General features: G+C 54.3%; 1 protein-coding gene across 2 annotated transcripts in view; it reads left to right on the forward strand.

Annotated features, from left to right (window-relative positions):
- Positions 1 to 11,788: 11,788 nt before the first annotated feature.
- The window catches only part of ZBTB16 (zinc finger and BTB domain containing 16), a 184,684-nt gene continuing 178,575 nt past the window's right edge, over positions 11,789 to 17,897 (forward strand). Inside the window, exons 1-2 of one of the 2 annotated variants that reach the window (XM_047691734.1) lie at positions 11,789 to 12,097; positions 15,077 to 16,434. In XM_047691734.1, coding sequence (XP_047547690.1) covers positions 15,167 to 16,434 — 1,268 coding nt within the window. In that variant the 5' untranslated portion in view covers positions 11,789 to 12,097; positions 15,077 to 15,166. Of the gene's footprint in view, positions 12,098 to 12,136; positions 12,468 to 15,076; positions 16,435 to 17,897 lie in introns of those variants that run through there. The other variant, XM_047691735.1, reaches the window with a different exon arrangement.

The following is a 17,897-nucleotide window of genomic DNA, read 5'->3' on the forward strand; positions in this document are numbered from 1 at the left end:
TGCTATTATTGCTAGTTTATGAGCCACAGGAGAATCTCAGGCTTGTGTTCTCCAATCCCACCAGTTTTGACCTCAAATTTTATTATCCAGCTTCATCACCCCCTTGAGCTTGTTTTGAAAATCAAATCTTTCCCCTATGGGCAAGATAGGCCGTGACTGAAGACTTTGCAAACATTCACGCTATGTGCTTTGCAGGTGGTTTCACAGGATTTCCAGGAATGACTAAAATTGAAATACATCAGTGATACCCTCAAGATGGTCCCGGAGGGCTCCGGTCCCAGGTCCTGGCTCCAAGTGGCCTCTGGCTTTGGGAACATTGTACTGCCTCTCTGTTTTGCTTCCTGCCTTGTAAAATGGTGAGATCGGACTAGATAATGTTTAAAGTCCCTTTCGGTTTTGAGGCTAACCGGCACTTTGAAGCTGGCAACCTTTTTTGCTTATCTCAGCTCTAGTATGCTTACCAGAAAGTTAACCGCCTTGCTTTGTCGTCCTGCCTAACGCGTATATGCCAAGTGGCCGTGAGAGCCTGGGGTCCTCATTTGGCAATGAATGCAGGAATTCTTCCAGCCTGTCCTCTCGACATTATTAACCCATGCCATTCTTCCCGTCAAGCTGGAGGCCGCGGGTGTGGAAAGAAGACACTGGAATGCACTATCCATCTCCTTACAACCAACGTGTTCAGCGCCTTTCCTTCTTTCCAGGACCTGGGCTCACTTCTCGTGGTTCCTGCCATGTGTCTCCACATGAATATGTATGAATATTACCGTGAATATCTTTCCCTAAGTTCTGTTACTACAAAGGATGTCCCATGGTAAAGCTTTCCCCACCTTTTCCTCTACTGCCTCCCCAATGAGTTAAGCTGAAAAATTACCTTTTCTTCTGCGTTTGTGGGGATTATGAAGAAATTCAGGCCACTGGGGAACTCTGTTCCAGACTTGAACTCTTGCCCCCAAGCAAGTTGGGGAGGGGGTCTCAATGTTCAATCCCTGAGAAACAGAATCCACCCCTCCATCCCCCACCCCGACTTCTGACAGCCTGGTGGTTAGATTTGAGAGTGAGGGCGTTGGTGCCCCCCTCTTCTTCAGTGCATGGCCAAAGGAAGGTTGCTTTATCTCTCTGTCTCAGTTTCTCCAGCTATGAAATGGGAATGACAGCAGTACCCACTTCATGGAGTTATCTGGAAGAGCTAATGACCAATGCACTCAAGTCCCCAATACCTGTCCGAGGTGGGAGTATCCCATAAGCAGGATCCGTGCAGGGCATGGCCAAAATAAATTGGAAGGCATGACGGAAAATTTTAAGCTTATCAAATCAATATTCATTCTATATAATACAGAGTTTCTCATCCTGTTGGCAGGGGCCTCTCCAAAAGCCTGCGAGAGGGAGCATAACACGATCAGAGGAAATGGGGAGGTCAGATTCGGGCTTCTTTGATTACTTTGTTATCTTTGATCCCAAGCAAGTGTGTGTGTGTGTGTGTGTGTGTGTGTGTGTGTGTAGGGGGGTGCCTGTTCAAGAGCCTTCCCCCTTCTCTCCCCACTTTTATTTTGGAAAACAAGGGAGCAATAACGTAACCCCGCCCCGCCCCCACCACCACCTACACTTCCTGATTCCCGCCATGCTTATTAGACTCACCTCCTGAGGGCCGACTTCCTTTTGCGACTACAGGTACCCTTGGATTGTGGATTTTTAACAAAGAAGCAATATAAACACCCCAAGGCGGGGTGGGGGCTCTTTTCTTCCCAGAGGCTTTGGAGAGACCCAAGTGTTGACCAAAGCAAAACCAGCCGCCATATTCAGGGAATGCCTTCTCCACCAATTTGGATGAACCCACGAGAGAGAGGTCTATTTAAGGACAAGGAAAGAAATATGGGGTGGAAGAGAGAAAGCAGGGAAAGCTATGGCTCTGGGATAGAGTGAGCTCACAGGAAACTTTCTCAGAGCCTTGCAGCCCTCTGTGATGTGTGGTCCCCAGTATAATTATGATCCACGCAAACAAGTTGGCAACTAGGAGGTGGTCACTGTCCCTGCGACTTGCAGCTGGAGAGCTTAGCATCTGCCTAACAAATATTTGGCAAAGAGAAAAAAAAAATCATAACAGGCAAATGACTTCTGAGTATCAAGACACCCAGCTTTCCACAACTCTTCTAGTTTTCCCATAACGCCCCTTCCAATCCCCAGCTGGACGGAGCAGAGGGCACCCAACACTAGCCATGTGTTCCCCAGCACGAGGGCTCCCTTACCCCAGGCAGGGGCGCCGGAGCCTTCTTGCAGGGCCAGAGCAAACACACGAGTCAGGGCTGGGCAGAGGCGTAGTGGGTGGGAGTCCGCAGTCACCAGCCCGCCTCACCCTGGGCTTCTCTGCAGACACCCCGGTCTTGTGAGCGTCATCCTAAAGGTTAATAATAATCACAACCGGCAGCCCATCATTGCCTTCCTGTCTGGCTGAGAGGTTTACAACTTAAACTCATGGCAGGGGGAGAAATTGGCTCAATCACTTGGAGTAATGGTACACAGAGAGCCAGTTGGCCATGACTGCTATTTAACTCAGGGGAAACAGGCTGCTGCGCCTACCGTACGGACACACTAATAAACATGTCATGCTACAGGGAAAAATTAGCGCACTGCCACCCCTGCACTCGCCACCCTGCTCTCCATTTGCCTGTTTGCCTCATCCCAAGCCAGGAAACAGGGCAAGACTGGGAGGAGGACAGGGCCATGGACAGAGGTGCACAGATACGGGATGTCAATACTCATGGGTCCCTGATTGGCCCGTGATTCGAAGTTTATCTATCACAGATTTTACCCCAGATATTTCTCAGAAGGCATTTTGGATGGGGTGGATGGAAAAAAAGATGACCTGACATCATCACTAGGAATAGCAAATGATTACAGATCTTCCCCTTTTTTGGTCCAGGCACCCCTTGGGCATCTACCTACCAGCTCTAGTGATGGGGGAGGGGGAGACCATTATTGTCCCAGTTTACAGGTGAGGACACAGCAGCTCGATGAGTCTAAGTCATTGAGCCAAGATCAGCCAGGACCCGAGAGGTGGGAGATGGTAGTTGAACGCAGCCTCAGGAGAATAAATCACAGCCCATGCTCTCAGCCTTCATTCTGCCCTGGGTATTTCCGGGATGGAGGAGGACGTTGAAGATAAACTCCTTGGCCTTCCTGTTGTCTCTATAGCCCCATTTCTATTCCTCAAGTTCCTGGGTAGGTGGACATTATGATGCCTTCTTATCTGCCCTTGCCCCGCGGTCATGCCACTTTCCACCACAAACAAGAACTTTCACCATGTGCAGAAGTAAAACCCACAGCCACCCTCGTTCCCACAGCACACAGTACCTTTAGCAGAAGAGGCAGTTAAAGAAGAATAGGTGGGGCGCCTGGGTGGCTCAGTGGGTTAAGCCTCTGCCTTCAGCTCGGGTCATGATCTCACGGTCCTAGGATTGAGCCCCGCATCGGGCTCTCTGCTCAGCAGGAAGCAGGCTTCCTCTCTCTGCCTGCCTCTCTGCCTACTTGTGATCCCTCTCTCTCAAATAAGTAAATAAAATCTTAAAAAAAAAAAAAAAAAGAATAGGTTCATGGGGAAAAGGATGAACCGTAAACTGTCAGGATCTTTCCTAGGTTCCCCCTTGGCCCCGTCCATACAAGGTGCTCCAGTCTCTCAATGCACCTGCCTTAGAGGTTGACCTTGGGGAGCCCCTTCTTCCAGGCTGGAATCCCAGGTCAGGCGCTGCAGCCCTGCCGGGTCTAACTAATGAAACAAGGTGTATTAATTAAGGTAATGCTAGCTACTATAATAATTAAGCTCCAAAAGACCTGAAGACTAGGGCTGCCAGATTCAGAAAAAAAAAAAAAAAAAGAAGATATTAAGTTTGAAGTTCAGATATTTTCTTAATGTAACTGTGTTCTGTACGATATACATATACATATATGGGATATACATATACTAAGAATTATTCCTCATTTATCTGAAATTCACATGGGACTGGCAGCCTTCTTTTTTATTTGGCAACCCTACTTGAGACATGGGAGGTTTATTTCTTATTTCTCTAAGTTCACAGTGGCTGTTCTTAGGAGGCAGGCGGTGTCCCTACAAGTTGTGATTCAGGGACCCAGGCTCCTTCTAGCTTGGCTCTGCCATTTTCCTTACTTAGCATCCCCAGCATCTCTATCCTCATGGGGTCAGGTCACAGGAAGGGACAGGGCACAGAGGAGCCTGAGCTGGAGACTTTTCTGGGCTACTCCTGGAAGTGGCATTTCTTCCAGTCCATTTGTTGGCCAGAACTCGACCACACGGCCTGGACCTAACAGCAAGGTAAGAAGAAGTAATGTAAGCCAGTGTGTGCTCAGAAAGAGAACTGGGGGGACGCCTGGGTGGCTCAGTTGGTTAAGCAGCTGCCTTCGGCTCAGGTCATGATCCCGGCGTCCTGGGATCGAGTCCCACATCGGGCTCCTTGCTTGGCAGGGAGCCTGCTTCTCCCTCTGCCTCTGCCTGCCACTCTGTCTGCCTGTGCTCACTCTCGCTTCTCTCTCTATGACAAATAAATAAATAAAATCTTAAAAAAAAAAAAAAAGAAAGAAAGAGAACTGGGAGCAGCTACCAGCTAGTCTCTGCTAACCTGTCAATGCTCATGCCTGATGTGGGTCTCAGATGCTCGTGCTGGGTTCTGTAAGCCGCCCTCCAGCCGCCGGTGTCCTAGCTGGAGATCGTATGCTCTCCTTTCATTCCTGGATTGCTTAGCTAACAGCTCTCCAGGACTGGGAGTCGGAGGCCATTGTGGGACTAAGAAGCAGCGTGATTAAAATCAAGTCCTTTTACTCCAATGCGACTTAATATTTACTAATGCTCCTAGAATACTGAGATAAGCTTGGTTCTAGGCCCCTGAAGGAGATAGAAATTAAACCAGAACCCGGTGATGCCCTCAAGGAGCTGCATACAATTGCATTCGACAGCTACCCTCTACTCCTCTCTATATCCTATTGATTTTTTTCAAAGGTTGGTGAGAAAGCCGTAGCTACAAAGAATTCTGCCCTAGATGCTGGGCTACAGAATGGTCCCTCCCCTCCCAAATTCCTAAAGCCCTTGGCGTCTGTATCCACTCATCCATTCAGTTGGTTCATTCACGGAAACTCAACAAGCAGAGATCTGTTCTGTTTGCCAGCGTGCTAGGCTCTGTGGGTTGGGAGTGGGAGCAGCAAGTTGAACAAGATTGAGACCTTGCTTTCCGGAAACTCATAATGGAGGGTGGTCAGAAGGCACAGACCTCGGCTCCAAGGCAGATGGTAGTAAGTATGACGATAAACATTCCAACAGTGCTACGGGACTTGGGGAGGAAGGAGAAATTAATTCCGACTGGGGTGGTGGAAAAGATGACATCAAGATCCGACAGTGACATGGGGCACCTAGGTGGCTCAGTGGGTTGAGCCGCTGCCTTCGGCTCAGGTCATGATCCCAGAGTCCTGGGATCGAGTCCCGCATCGGCCTCGCTGCTCAGCAGGAAGCCTGCTTCCCTTCCTCTCTCTCTGCCTGCCTCTCTGCCTACTTGTGATCTCTCTCTGTCAAATAAATAAATAAAATTAAAAAAAAAAAAAAAAGATCCGACAGTGACTTCCCAGAGGGACACAGGAAGCTCTCCTGGCAAGGAAGGCTGAGTCAAAGCATCTGACTCCCAACTCACAACAGCCTTGGCCCATAGGGCGCCCTCAGTCTCCCACCTCCTCAGCCCTTAGAGAACAAGGCAATGAGCTTTCCTCAAAGAAGAACTTCAAGGGAGTCTTCCGCTTTATCTTAAAAATTCAGATGAGAGGGCGCCTGGGTGGTTCAGTGGGTTAAGCCTCTGCCTTCGGCTCAGGTCATGATCCCGGGGTCCTGGGATCGAGCCCCGCATCGGGCTCTCTGCTCAGCAGGGAGCCTGTTTCCCTTCCTCTCTCTCTCTCTGCCTGCCTCTCTGCCTACTTGTGATCTCTCTCTGTCAAATTAAAAAAAAAAAATCTTAAAAAAAAAAAAAATGTCCTGTCTGATAATTCCAACATCTGTGTCATAGAAGTCTGATGTTTGCTGTGTGTCATTAAACTGTGTGTGTTTAAAAAAAAAAAAAAAAAAATTCAGATGAGAATTTTGAATTCCACTCCATGGGAGACCAATGCTTGTTTTGCTAGAATAATTTTCATATGATTGGCTTACACGAACTGTCTTGAGTAAAATTGTTTCGTCTTGTGGCTGGTGTGCCCTCAACATACCCCTGGCACTGGCTAAGTACCTTCTCCAGAAATTCAGCTTCTGAGCCGGGAAGCTCAGGTGTCACGTAGCCCGTGTCTTTTGTCCTTGTCAGGATGAATGAAATATGCTTCCAGACCTCTGAGACTGGTCATAGTGGATGGACAGATACACAGGAGTCACAGAGGAGGCCGGCATTAGCTGAACTCAGGATGTTTCACGCACTCCTCTCCCCTGGGGGACAGAGAGAAGGAATACTGCCCCTGGAACAGGAGCGATGTCTCTAGACCATGATGCTTCTGGGGGCATCTCTAGGAGCGTGACCCTCTCTCCCTGCACACCTTGCTCAGCATTGAGTAGAACTAGAGCGCTCCTGCTGGAGAACAGCCAGCTGCCTTGGATCGAAATCTACACCATTAAACACCTCAAAAATTAAACAGTTGGCTACGTAATGTTAAACAGTATAAGAAAATGTGGCATACTTCCCCTCTCCCTGGCCTCTCCACAATGAAACACCGAAGTGTTTAAAAAAAAAAAAAAAAAGGGCCCTGTGTGTGATGATGAGGACTTGGGGGTTCGTTTTCAGCGTGGTGCCTGGGGATTTAGCGGTGGGACTCCCATTACTTGTAATGGGAACCCCGCTGCTTCATTTCACGCATACTGTATGGAAACCGCACCCTTCCATGGCTTCACAATTTTAGTTTTGAAATTGAGGCCGTCTTTCTCAGAGCAAAGCAGATTTTCAGAAAGACCAAACTACTCAGTGTTGGCCTGGGGCCTGTGTGTTTGTGCTTCTGTGTATGAGAGAGAGAGAGAGAGAAAGAGAGAGAGAGAGAGAAAATGCCTTTCTCCTAAGTGCAGGTGGCCCTTTCGAAGGCAGCAACATTAATGTTGATGTCCAGTAGCTAATAGGATAACAGGGGCTGGATTGTCACATCCCAAAGCTTTGTCAGGAACCCCATAAAACTAACACATGGTTGGTGACACCCAGTGAAACCCCGTGCTTCTGCCATAATAACCTGAGCCCTGCTGCCTGTCATTAAGGGACCTCTCTTATTAGACATCTCTTTTTAAAATAGTTGCCATCATCTGGTCCCAGTGTACATTAAATCCCATTATAATTATAAACACACTTCCCCATAACATCCGTTGCAGATTTCATCCACACTGCCTACCCCCTCAGGGCATCTTTGCGCTAATAACAACTCAGATTTGCTCTCTGAGTTGACAACATTAAGGTCTCAACACCATTTGCAATATGCTGGGGAAGAGAGACAGGAGGAAAAGCTTTCTCTTCCTCAGTCATGAAGATCTTGGGGTCGCAGTGACCCGAGGCCTCAGGAGCTAAAAGAAAAAAAAAAAAAGCCCTTCTTCTTTCCCCCTTCGAGAAGTCACTCTGTGCCCACCAGACAGGACGGGTATGCCCAGCACCTGGCAAAGCCCAGGTTTGTAAATACCAGTAGCCTGGGCTCCACCAGGAAAACAGATGGCGGTCACTCATCACAGAGGTCATCTTCTCATTTGGTTTTCTGTGCTCCTACTAACCGGAATCCACATGTCACCTGATTACTTCCCCTCTGGGTTTTGGAGGGGCATGTAAAAAAGTGACATGAAAGAATTAAAATAATTAAGGGGGGGGGGAAGACGAACCAGAGAAAGCCAACCACCTAGTCAGGGAGGCGACATTTGACTTTGGTTAGTTTTTTTTTTTTTAAAGATTTTATTTATTTATTTGACAGAGAGAGATCACAAGCAGGCAGAGAGGCAGGCAGAGAAACAGGAGGAAGCAGGCTCCCTGCTGAGCAGAGAGCCCGATGCGGGACTCGATCCCAGGACTCCGAGATCATGACCTGAGCCGAAGGCAGCGGCTCAACCCACTGAGCCACCCAGGCGCCCGACTTTGGTTAGTTTTTGACGTCATTTCCATCCACCTAGTAAATATCTGCAGTTATGACCTTGAAGCCTTGTAAGGTCCTTTGCCTCCAGGAAAGGCCAGAGTAGGTCTGCGGTATCTCCCCTCGAGTCCCCAGGGGGAGAGAGGGCTGAGGGTGCCTGTGACAACCTGGTATGTCTTCCAGGGGCAAGTTGGAGTTCTCAGTTGCTGAGGACTTTTTCCATTCAAGGGTTTCACTGCCTGCGTCCCTCTGTGAAAAGGCTTTATTCCAGACTCATCTCAAGGTTTTAGTATGCAAAGTAGCTGCTTCTCCCCCCGGAGGTAGGAGTCCTTGATTTATTTATCATGATAGGAAAGTCTACCTTTACATTTTACAACTATTTTCCAGCTGAGGAGTTGGAACAAAATGAGTTGCAACATTTCATTAACACTCAATCCGAATACAGAATGCTCAAAACACCGCCACAGCCTGCTTCCTGGGCATCTGTTTGGGTGAAGTTGTATGGTAATTCAAAACTCCCTCCTCAACTTTTGCCTGTGATTTTGAGGAAGGAGGGAAGGTGACCTAAGCCTGTGTACCTGGTGGCACCACTCAGTGGGGAATGGCTTGGTCCTCAGCTTGCCAGGCTTACTGGTAGCTCTCTGCCTCAGGGGAGGAAGAGGAGAAAGATAATCAAAACCCCGTTTTCCTTGTTCTGTCTTGCTAGAGGCTGTACCATCTAGAAGTGAAGATCATGAGCTCTGTAATGGTCTGATTTAAAGCCTCAGCTCTGTAGTCTTGGGTAAGATGCTTAACCTCAGTTTTCCCATCTGAGAAATGGGGGCAATACTAGCACCTGCCTGAATAGGGTTGTAACAAGGATTAAATACCCCAGGATAGGTAATGTGTTAAGATGCATGGTCTGTGCTCAGAATGAGTTCTTCTTCCCGCTGTTTCTTCCCTATAAGATCTCTTAGACCGAACAAAGCCCCTCTCCCAGAAACTGCGCTCTGAAAGGCTGCTACCCATGGAAGGTGTGTGAATAAGAAGGAGGAGACGAGGGAATAGGAAGATTTAATGTGGAATTCTATTCAAAGGTCAATTCATCTATTCCCCCGTCTCTAGCATGGTCTGGTAAGACAGAGGTCTCTCCTATTTTTAGACCTGTGTGAACTGATATCCCAGCTTCCCTTACCATACCCTTCAAGTAAAAAAAAAAAAAAAAAAATCACTACAAATACATGAACATCAGAGAGAGAGAGAGAGAGAGAGAGAGAGTTTTCTCCTGTGATTTTTCTGCCCCACTGTCTTTCGGTGCCGCCATATGAAATCTCTGAACTGGAGATTCTCATCAGCTTTCGGGGGGCCCAAGGACACAACTCTGGCTATAAATGGTGCCAGTTTTGGTGAGGGAGCTGCTGCTGCTTTATCTGGGCCCAATAAACCTTATCAAACCGCCCTGCAGCCAGCCTTCAGTGCTAAGTGGAAATGCTTGGAGCCCAATGCTGGCTTTCAGCCCACAGCCTCTCCTGCCTTCCTCCTTTTTGTTACCTTCTCCACCTCTTAAATTCAGGCATTAATCTCTCTTTAACACTTACTAACAAGCGCTGGGCTTTTTTAATGGGCAGAGTTTATGAAGCAAGGGAGATTTTCACATCGAGTGAATATGGCATGGGATGGGTGGGGGGAGTTCAGGGCGGTGGAAGGATTGTTCTCGCTCTCCCATTGTTTCCAAGGCGTCTCCCTTTCTCTGATTTGAGGATTAATAGGAGATTAGGATCAAGGGTTAATTGTGTGCCTCTCTTGCTACTGCGCTTAGGAGGGGCTGGTAGGTGGATGTCGATGGTAAGGCAGCGACCTTCCGCAGGCAACATCTCTGGGCAGAGGCTCAACAAGTTCAATGGTCATTTCTTCTCTTTCCCTGGTGAGGCACTAGGAGGGTCTTTCTTCTGTTTTTACATCCCTCTCCTTGTGCTCTCCTTGCAGACCAGTTTCTTAACTTCCTTTAAATGCCTTTCGTCTTGCAGATAGCATAGACCTTTGCTAGAAAAATAGTCCGTAACCGGGATTGCTTTTTATTGTTAATACCTAGGGACCGGGCTTCTCCAGGGATTGGTTAGGTGTTGCCGTATTCAGGACTGTCTAAGGGTAACTGGCTCCCTCCCTTCACTTCCCAGTGGGCTTCTCTGCTCTCTCCTCTCCTCAGACTCCGGCAGGGCTGAGCCCTTTCCCTGCTAGGAGACTGGAGCATGCTTCCAGGAATGGAACTTCCTGTCCTTGGGACGGTTCCCCCTTAGCCGTTCTTGGGATTCTGAGCACTTTGCACTCCGGCCTTCAGTGGCCCAGAAGCGGATTTTTGTCTCTAGTTGGTGTCTGCCGCCTTCCATGACCCTACAGTTCTTGGGGCCTCACTCTAGGTCTGGGGCAGTACCGGAGACAAGCACTGGAATGTGATTGTATGTGAGTCCTGTGCAAACCTTGGACCCAGCAGCATGTGAGGGACAGAATGTGGGGACTCAGGTCTCCCTGACTGAAGCCCGGAGATGCTGACTGCATGACCTCCAGGGCTGACAGTCTGGAGACCCAGGGAGGGCGCTCTCCACCACCACCTTCACCCCCAGCATCCCGGACATTAGCCAGCTGCCAAGGCCGGTGCTCACCAGAGAGCTTCCCACCTCTGGCCCCTACCACCGCTAAGCTCCAGGAAAAGGGGGCAGGAGGGGACTCTCAACCGCCAGAGGAACGGTAGGTTTCTTCTGGTGGCTGTATCCCCGAGGTTAGTGACCTCAGCTCCACTCTCTAAAGTGGAGCAGCCCTCTGAGAGGAGGAGGCTCTTGCGGGGGGCAAGGGGGCTCTGGAGCTTTTTCAAGCTTTCACTCGCCCCTTGAAGGCTTTGCCTGAGCAGGACGCTGTTCTCAGGAACTGTTTCCAACCAGGTTCCCTGGCGGGAGGCGGGGGTGGGTGAGGGGGGCAAAGCCCAGGGGATGAGCAGGACTGAGAGGGATGAAGTTACTCTCGGGCCTCGACCTCGGCCTCCGGGGATGCCCACAGCTAAAGTGGGGGAGGGCTCTCCCTTCCACGACTGGTCCCCGCGGACCCTCTGGCACCAGGCTCCCCAGGGCCTGCGAACTGCGCGCCCGGAGACTTCTCGCAATCCGGATGCCATAGGCATAGAAGGCCTGGGCTTGGGCTGAGAAAGGGACCTTCTGCCACCGATGTCGGGGTACAGGGGATGCAGCCCCGAGCCAGGAGAAAAGTGAAAGGCGGGATGACACACATAGAATCGAGGCAAACACCGTTGCCGGGGACGAAACTCCGCGCCTGGGGCAGCAGGGAAGAAGAAAACCCGTGTCCAAAGGAAATAAAAAGCCTGGGGTTGAAGGCGGGGGCTGCTCCTCGCCCCTCACCTCCACTGCCGGCACGGAGGGTTCCGAGTCCCTGGCACCGCTCTCCGCGAGCTCCTCCTTCCCTCTCCGCTGGGCCGGTGAGCGGCGGCCGCCGGCGCCCCAGCAGCAGCTAGATGTCAGGCAAAGCCCAGAGCGCCGCGCGCGGGGAAGGGAGGGGAGGAGAGGGGAGGCGGGAAGGGGAGGGGTGGGGCGGGGAGCGCGCGCGGTCTCGGCCAGTGCGGGAGGGGGATGGGGGTGGGCGGGCTGAGCCCGGGGACGGCGCGGGAGGGGGGAGGGAAGGGGGGCAGCTGTGGGCAGCGAGCCGGGCTCGGCCGCCAGCACTAAAGATGGAGAGGCGCCGGGGCCTCGCAGGGGAGGGGGCTCGGCGTTGACGTGGGACGCGGCGGAGGCGCCGCAGCCGGTGGTGATTTGCTAACCTCGCAGCAGAGAGGAGTTGAGGGCGATGAGAGCGGGTACTGCGAACTGCCGGGCGCTGCCGCCGCTGCCGCCGTGATACCGAGAGCAACAGTTCCCAGCAACACCCCTCCCCAACACAGGCACACACCCCCAAGAGGCACGCACACCCACCCCCAGCGCCCGGCTCGGCAGCGGTGAGTGAGGGGCCGGGGAGGGGCGCACCGCTCAGCGGTAGGCGCGCGCCGGGGCGCCCCGGGGCTGGAGAGGTCCGAGGGGCGCGCTCCCTTCGGCCACTCGGCCGCCGGGCTGGTGCCTTATTTTATTCGGCTTGTTCCCTTCCTGCTGCGGCAGCCGTCGCCACCGCCGGTTGGGGGTCGGCTAGAAGGGGAGCCCCGGCTGTCAGCTTGGGCGCAGCTGCCTCCCCAACCCTTCCTCTCTAGGGCACGGTCGGGGTGAGAGGTGGGGGGCAGAGCGGTCTTGGGGGGGGGGGCTGGAGGCGCGAGCGGAGGGTCGGGGAACCGGAGGCTTTGTACCACCAGGGGCCGGCGGAGGAGCGGCGAGCGGGTGGGTGCTCATATGTATGCGGACCGGTGCGCGGGCGCGATAGGGTTGTGCTTTATTTGTGTTTATTCGCCGGCCGGCTGGGAAGCTAGAATCCGAGGATCCGAGGAGTGGATCTGGGGGCTGAGGGGAACAGGACTCGGATTCACTTGGGTTTTGCTTTCTCTTTGAAAAACGTGGTGGGCTTTTTTTTTTCCTGATTGGACTTGACCCCCCACCCTTTTGGGGGGGGAGGGGCGTCCGTGGCGGAGCCCCAGACCCTCCTCGTCTCTGGGCGGGACCGGCCGTGGCGCCAGAGCTAGCTGTGCGCTCCGGGCCGTGCTCGGTGGGTGCCCCGGCTCTGCACCTGATGCATTCGGGACGCGTTTCCCAGCCCGGCGCGCCGGCAGCTCGCTCGCACAGCCCCTCCAACGCTCCCGCACGCGCTCGAAATGCGCACCGTCTCGCTCGCCCGCCCGCGGACCCACGGGAACGCACGGACGCGCTGTGCGGGGATTCACTCGCCCGCTCCCCGGGACGCTCGCAGCGTGCCCCGGCCGGGCACCCTGCCTGTCGCTGCGGGGGGTCACGGCCCTGGGTCGGAGAGGGAGGGCCGGCAGCTCCCTGCTCGCCGTTCCTTCCACAACTCGCTGTCGGGCTTTTGTGCTTCCCCTTCGCCGCGGGGCGGGTCCGCCGCCTCGCGCTCTCGCCCAGGCGTCCAGCCTGCCGGGACTCTCGCCTTTCGTCCGGGTCTCTTTCGCTTTCCCTCTTCCCTAACCCGCTCCTTTTCTCTCCGCCGTCTGGCTCCCCGGGAAAAGTTGCTTCCCCAAGTTTGCCGAAGTCGCTCTCAAGTCTCCGTGGGGGTGGCGGGGACTGGGGGCGTGTGGGAGCCAGATCGATCCCCAGGAGCTCCAGCGGCTGAGCGCCGGCGTTCCCCCGCGCCGCACGGCGGAGCGCTGCAGCCGGCGCCCACCTGATCCCGGGCGCAGAGCCGTGGGTGGGGGTCGGCTGCCCGAGAGCACCCTGATTTCCCGCAGGACCCAGGGCGCTTGCTTTGGGGAGGGAATTCGGGTGGCCCAGCTTCCATTCTCTCGAAGGCCCCTCCTCGTTCTCCGAAGCCCCTGGGTCTGAAGGCAAGCGCACGCACGGTGGCAAGGCGCGGAGGAGTGGCAGTTCCACTCTGGATGGCCTTAGTCCCCACCCCAGGGTGGGCAGCAAAAGTGTCTTGACTAGCCGTCCTGTTAACCCTTTCGTCGTGAGATCTGTGGCTCTGGAGCCAATAGGGCTCCTTCTGGGGGCGGAGGCAAGCCCTGTTTGGAGAGCCAGGGAGAGCCAGCCTTCTCGGTGCTTCCACTTCATTTCACTGTGGCATTGGCCCCAGCAAGGCCGGGGGGCGGGGGGGGGGGTGGTACCTGGGTCTGGGTGATGTTTTCCTAACACTTTAAACCGGCAAGGGAGTCCCAGAGCCCTGTTACTGATCCCAAACAACGCTTTGGGGGAAGCCTTTGTCTCCCAGCCTCCTCTCTCTTCATACTGGTAGACGCTGGTTGGGGTCTCACTTCTGGTGCCTCCAAGCCATGTCCAGCACCAGTTGCTGCTCGTGGGCACAGGACTTTGGAGCCTGTGGGACATGCTTGGAGTTCATGTACTTCGCTTGTGCACTGTTGGCTAGAGGGGTGCATATTTCCTGTGACCTTTTCTAGGTCTTTTGTGACCTCTTCTCCCGCGTCTGATAGATCCCCTTGCCCACTGGGCACTTGTGGGCAGGAGGTAGGTGTGGCATGTCCTAGAAGCATGCATACACGTGCTAACTGTGCCTCTCTGGTTGCTGCGTTGCACACACATGCCCAGGCACACGCGGTCCAGATTTCCGATTGCATGTGCAGTAGCTCTGAGGCACCTCTGCGTGGAAGTAAGCCAAACTAGCGTGAGTGTTCCGGTTGGTGCCTGGGGGGTGAGGTCAAGGTGTCCGTGGGTCAGTTCCTTGAAGCCCTGAGAAGAGGGCAAGGGCAGGCTGGAAGGTACTGCCTGGCCGTGGGAGGGCCGGAGAAGGTACAGCCTAACTGGTAGATTGCCGTGGGCCAGGTCTATAGGCCTAACGTCCCAGGTGGGCTTGCCTGTGTTCCTCCGGCTGCTGCAGCAAGGCAGGATGTAGAAAAACTTTGTTTAGAAGATGAGGCTTACTGCACAGGGGACTTGAGAGTGAGATCCTGGGCTCTCATGGACTAAAGGAAGGGCTGAAACTCTTAAAGGGCAGGCTGACTCTGCCTTCTAACGCATATGGGCCTTGTTGCGTGTCTGGGAGGCTCTGCTCTCAGGCTTCAGGAAAGCCCAGGACCCACAAGGCTTCACTGTAATTCCCATTTCACTTCAGCCAACAGACATCACAGAGCAGTGAATGAGGTATATGCTGGAGCAGAACCTTCTCTTTACCCTCCTCATACCTGGGCTCCCAAGGGCACATGTGCAGAGTTCTAGGAAGCTTCCTCCCGCTCCCATCACAACAGCCGAGACTGTCTCACAGGGAGGGGGGCCTATGGAGGCGCTGTGCTGTTAGGCGCCTTCTTTTTAGAGACACTCATCTGTCTTCTGTCCTCTCATCTCATTTCCTGCCCCTCCCTTATCCCCCGTAGCCCTCTCCGTTGGCCCAGGACACGCATCCAGCCCCGCCACGCAGAGCCAGGAAGGAAAGAGAGCCTCATGCCTAAGCCGAGGGGAGCACCATGGATCTGACAAAGATGGGCATGATCCAGCTGCAGAACCCCAGCCACCCCACGGGGCTCCTGTGCAAGGCCAACCAGATGCGGTTGGCGGGGACGCTGTGTGACGTGGTCATCATGGTGGACAGCCAGGAGTTCCATGCCCACCGGACCGTGCTGGCCTGCACCAGCAAGATGTTTGAGATCCTCTTCCACCGCAACAGCCAGCACTATACGCTGGACTTCCTCTCGCCAAAGACCTTCCAGCAGATTCTGGAGTACGCGTACACGGCCACGCTGCAAGCCAAGGCGGAGGACCTGGACGACTTGCTGTACGCAGCCGAGATCTTAGAGATCGAGTACCTAGAGGAGCAGTGCCTGAAGATCCTGGAGACCATCCAGGCCTCAGACGACAATGACACAGAGGCCACCATGGCAGATGGTGCGGCCGAGGAGGAAGAGGACCGCAAAGCTCGGTACCTCAAGAACATCTTCATCTCGAAGCATTCCAGCGAGGAGAGCGGGTACGCCAGTGTGGCCGCACAGAGCCTCCCGGGACCCATGGTGGACCAGAGCCCTTCTGTCTCCACCTCGTTCGGTCATTCGGCCATGAGTCCCACCAAGGCTGCGGTGGACAGCTTGATGACCATAGGACAGTCTCTCCTCCAGGGAACGCTCCAGCCTCCCGCGGGGCCCGAGGAGCCGACTCTGGCTGGAGGTGGGAGGCACGCTGGGGTGGCCGAGGTGAAGACGGAGATGATGCAGGTGGACGAGGTGCCCGGCCAGGACAGCCCTGGGGCCACCGAGTCTGGCATGGCGGGCGCCATGGGGGACAAAGTTGAGGAAAGGGGCAAAGAGGGGCCTGGGACCCCGACTCGGAGCAGCGTCATCACCAGCGCCCGGGAGTTGCATTACGGGCGTGAGGAGAGCGCGGAGCAGCTGCCGCCTCCCACCGAGGCTGGCCAGGGCCCCCCGGGCCGACCCGAGCACCCCGCGCCCCCAGCCGAGAAACACCTGGGCCTCTATTCCGTGTTGCCCAACCACAAGGCCGACGCCGTGTTGAGCATGCCGTCCTCAGTGACCTCAGGCCTCCACGTGCAGCCCGCCCTGGCCGTGTCCATGGACTTCAGCACCTACGGGGGGCTGCTGCCCCAGGGCTTCATCCAGAGGGAGCTGTTCAACAAGCTGGGGGAGCTGGCTGTGGGCATGAAGTCCGAGAGCCGGACCATCGGGGAGCAGTGCAGCGTGTGCGGGGTGGAGCTCCCTGACAACGAGGCTGTGGAGCAGCACAGGTAGGCCCTCTCGGGTCCCGCACCCCGCACCCCAACCCTCTGCCTCGCACACCCCGCCTTCAGATACCCAGCTACCCCCGCGCCTGGGGCCTGGCTGCCCTGGCCTCCCTGCTCTTTGTAAAGAAACCCCCATTTTTTCCAAGTCCTGGCTTGGGTGGGGGGACGTACTCTTCAGATGTGGCGAGAGGGCCTGGGGTCTTTCCCTAAGCATCTGGGAATCCTCGGGCACAGCTCTTCTCTCGCTTTTCGTTTTTGGGTGCCCATTTAATGGTTTTTCTGCTGTTGGGTCTGGTCGCCTTTGCCTGGAGTGACTAATACGCTGGAGGGAGGGAGAAGAGGAAGTGGGATTGGGGAAGGGGGTCTCCCACCGCCTTTCCATGGCCATGTTGCTGGGTTTCAGGGACACAGGTGCCCAGGTCCCCGGGGAGTGCTCCCCGCCAAGGCCGGCTCTGGGCAGCTCCAAGCTCGGGAGGGGCTGATGTGAGCAGCTGCGGGTTCCACGAGTCATTCCTGGTGGACATTTATCACCAGGAATGTGGCTTCCTCTCCTGCCTCGCCTCGTTCTCTGCCCCTGCAAACACATTTGGAGGGAGTTGATTTACATTCAAGGGGGAAGGATGGGTATGAGCGTCGGGATTCTGGAGCCTGCTGTCTTACTCTCATCCCATCTCTGCTCACGGTGAATTAAATGCGACTCGGGGCCAGTCCTGGGTCTCCTCTGGCTTCCGTTTCTTTCTCTGTGAGATGACCATTCGTTGAACTCTCATGGCATGCCTGGTTCAGGACCGAGTGCTTTACCTGGGGCCACATTTTTGTTACAACAGTCCTCTGAGTTGGGGCGGCAGGGCAGGTGCTTGTCTTTCCCATAGGAAGATGCTAAGACTCTTTCCCGGGGTCACATAGATGGTAAGAGACGGGGCTGGATTCAAATTCAGGTCTTAGCCTTCTGGCACTTGGCCGCCTCTCGGAGTGGCTTAGCGCTGGAGAGGATCGAGTCTACACAACACAGGGTTTTGAGAATCGCTCCTCCTAAGTGGAGTGAATATGGACAGAACCCATCGTGTTCTGGTTTGGCTGGGTTTGGCTTTAGAGGGTTTTGGGCTTTGACTTGGATGTGTTGTAACGACGTGCCCATCATTCTACCCTCTGGTCCCTGGGTCCGGTGAACAGGGTCAGGAAGGCCACTTTCATTGTCATCCACGATAATATTTCCCACACGCCCTCTCCCCTGCTGTTTTGCCGATCTTGGGTGGGTTCCGCCCTTCGGCAACCCTCTTCTTCTACCCGCTGCTCCTGTACCTGAACAGGGGCGGGGGTGCGAGTGAGAGGATGTGGGGGCTGGAGAGGCATCTGGAGGTCGCCTCGTCACCCCACGCCCAGCCGGAAGCTGCTCTGGCCCTGCCTGATCGGTGGCTGTGAGACTGACTTTGTGGAAAGTGCCGCTGAGCTAAATGTAACCGAAA

This window comes from Lutra lutra, chromosome 10 (assembly GCF_902655055.1).
Source record: "Lutra lutra chromosome 10, mLutLut1.2, whole genome shotgun sequence".
Taxonomy (NCBI): domain Eukaryota; kingdom Metazoa; phylum Chordata; class Mammalia; order Carnivora; family Mustelidae; genus Lutra; species Lutra lutra.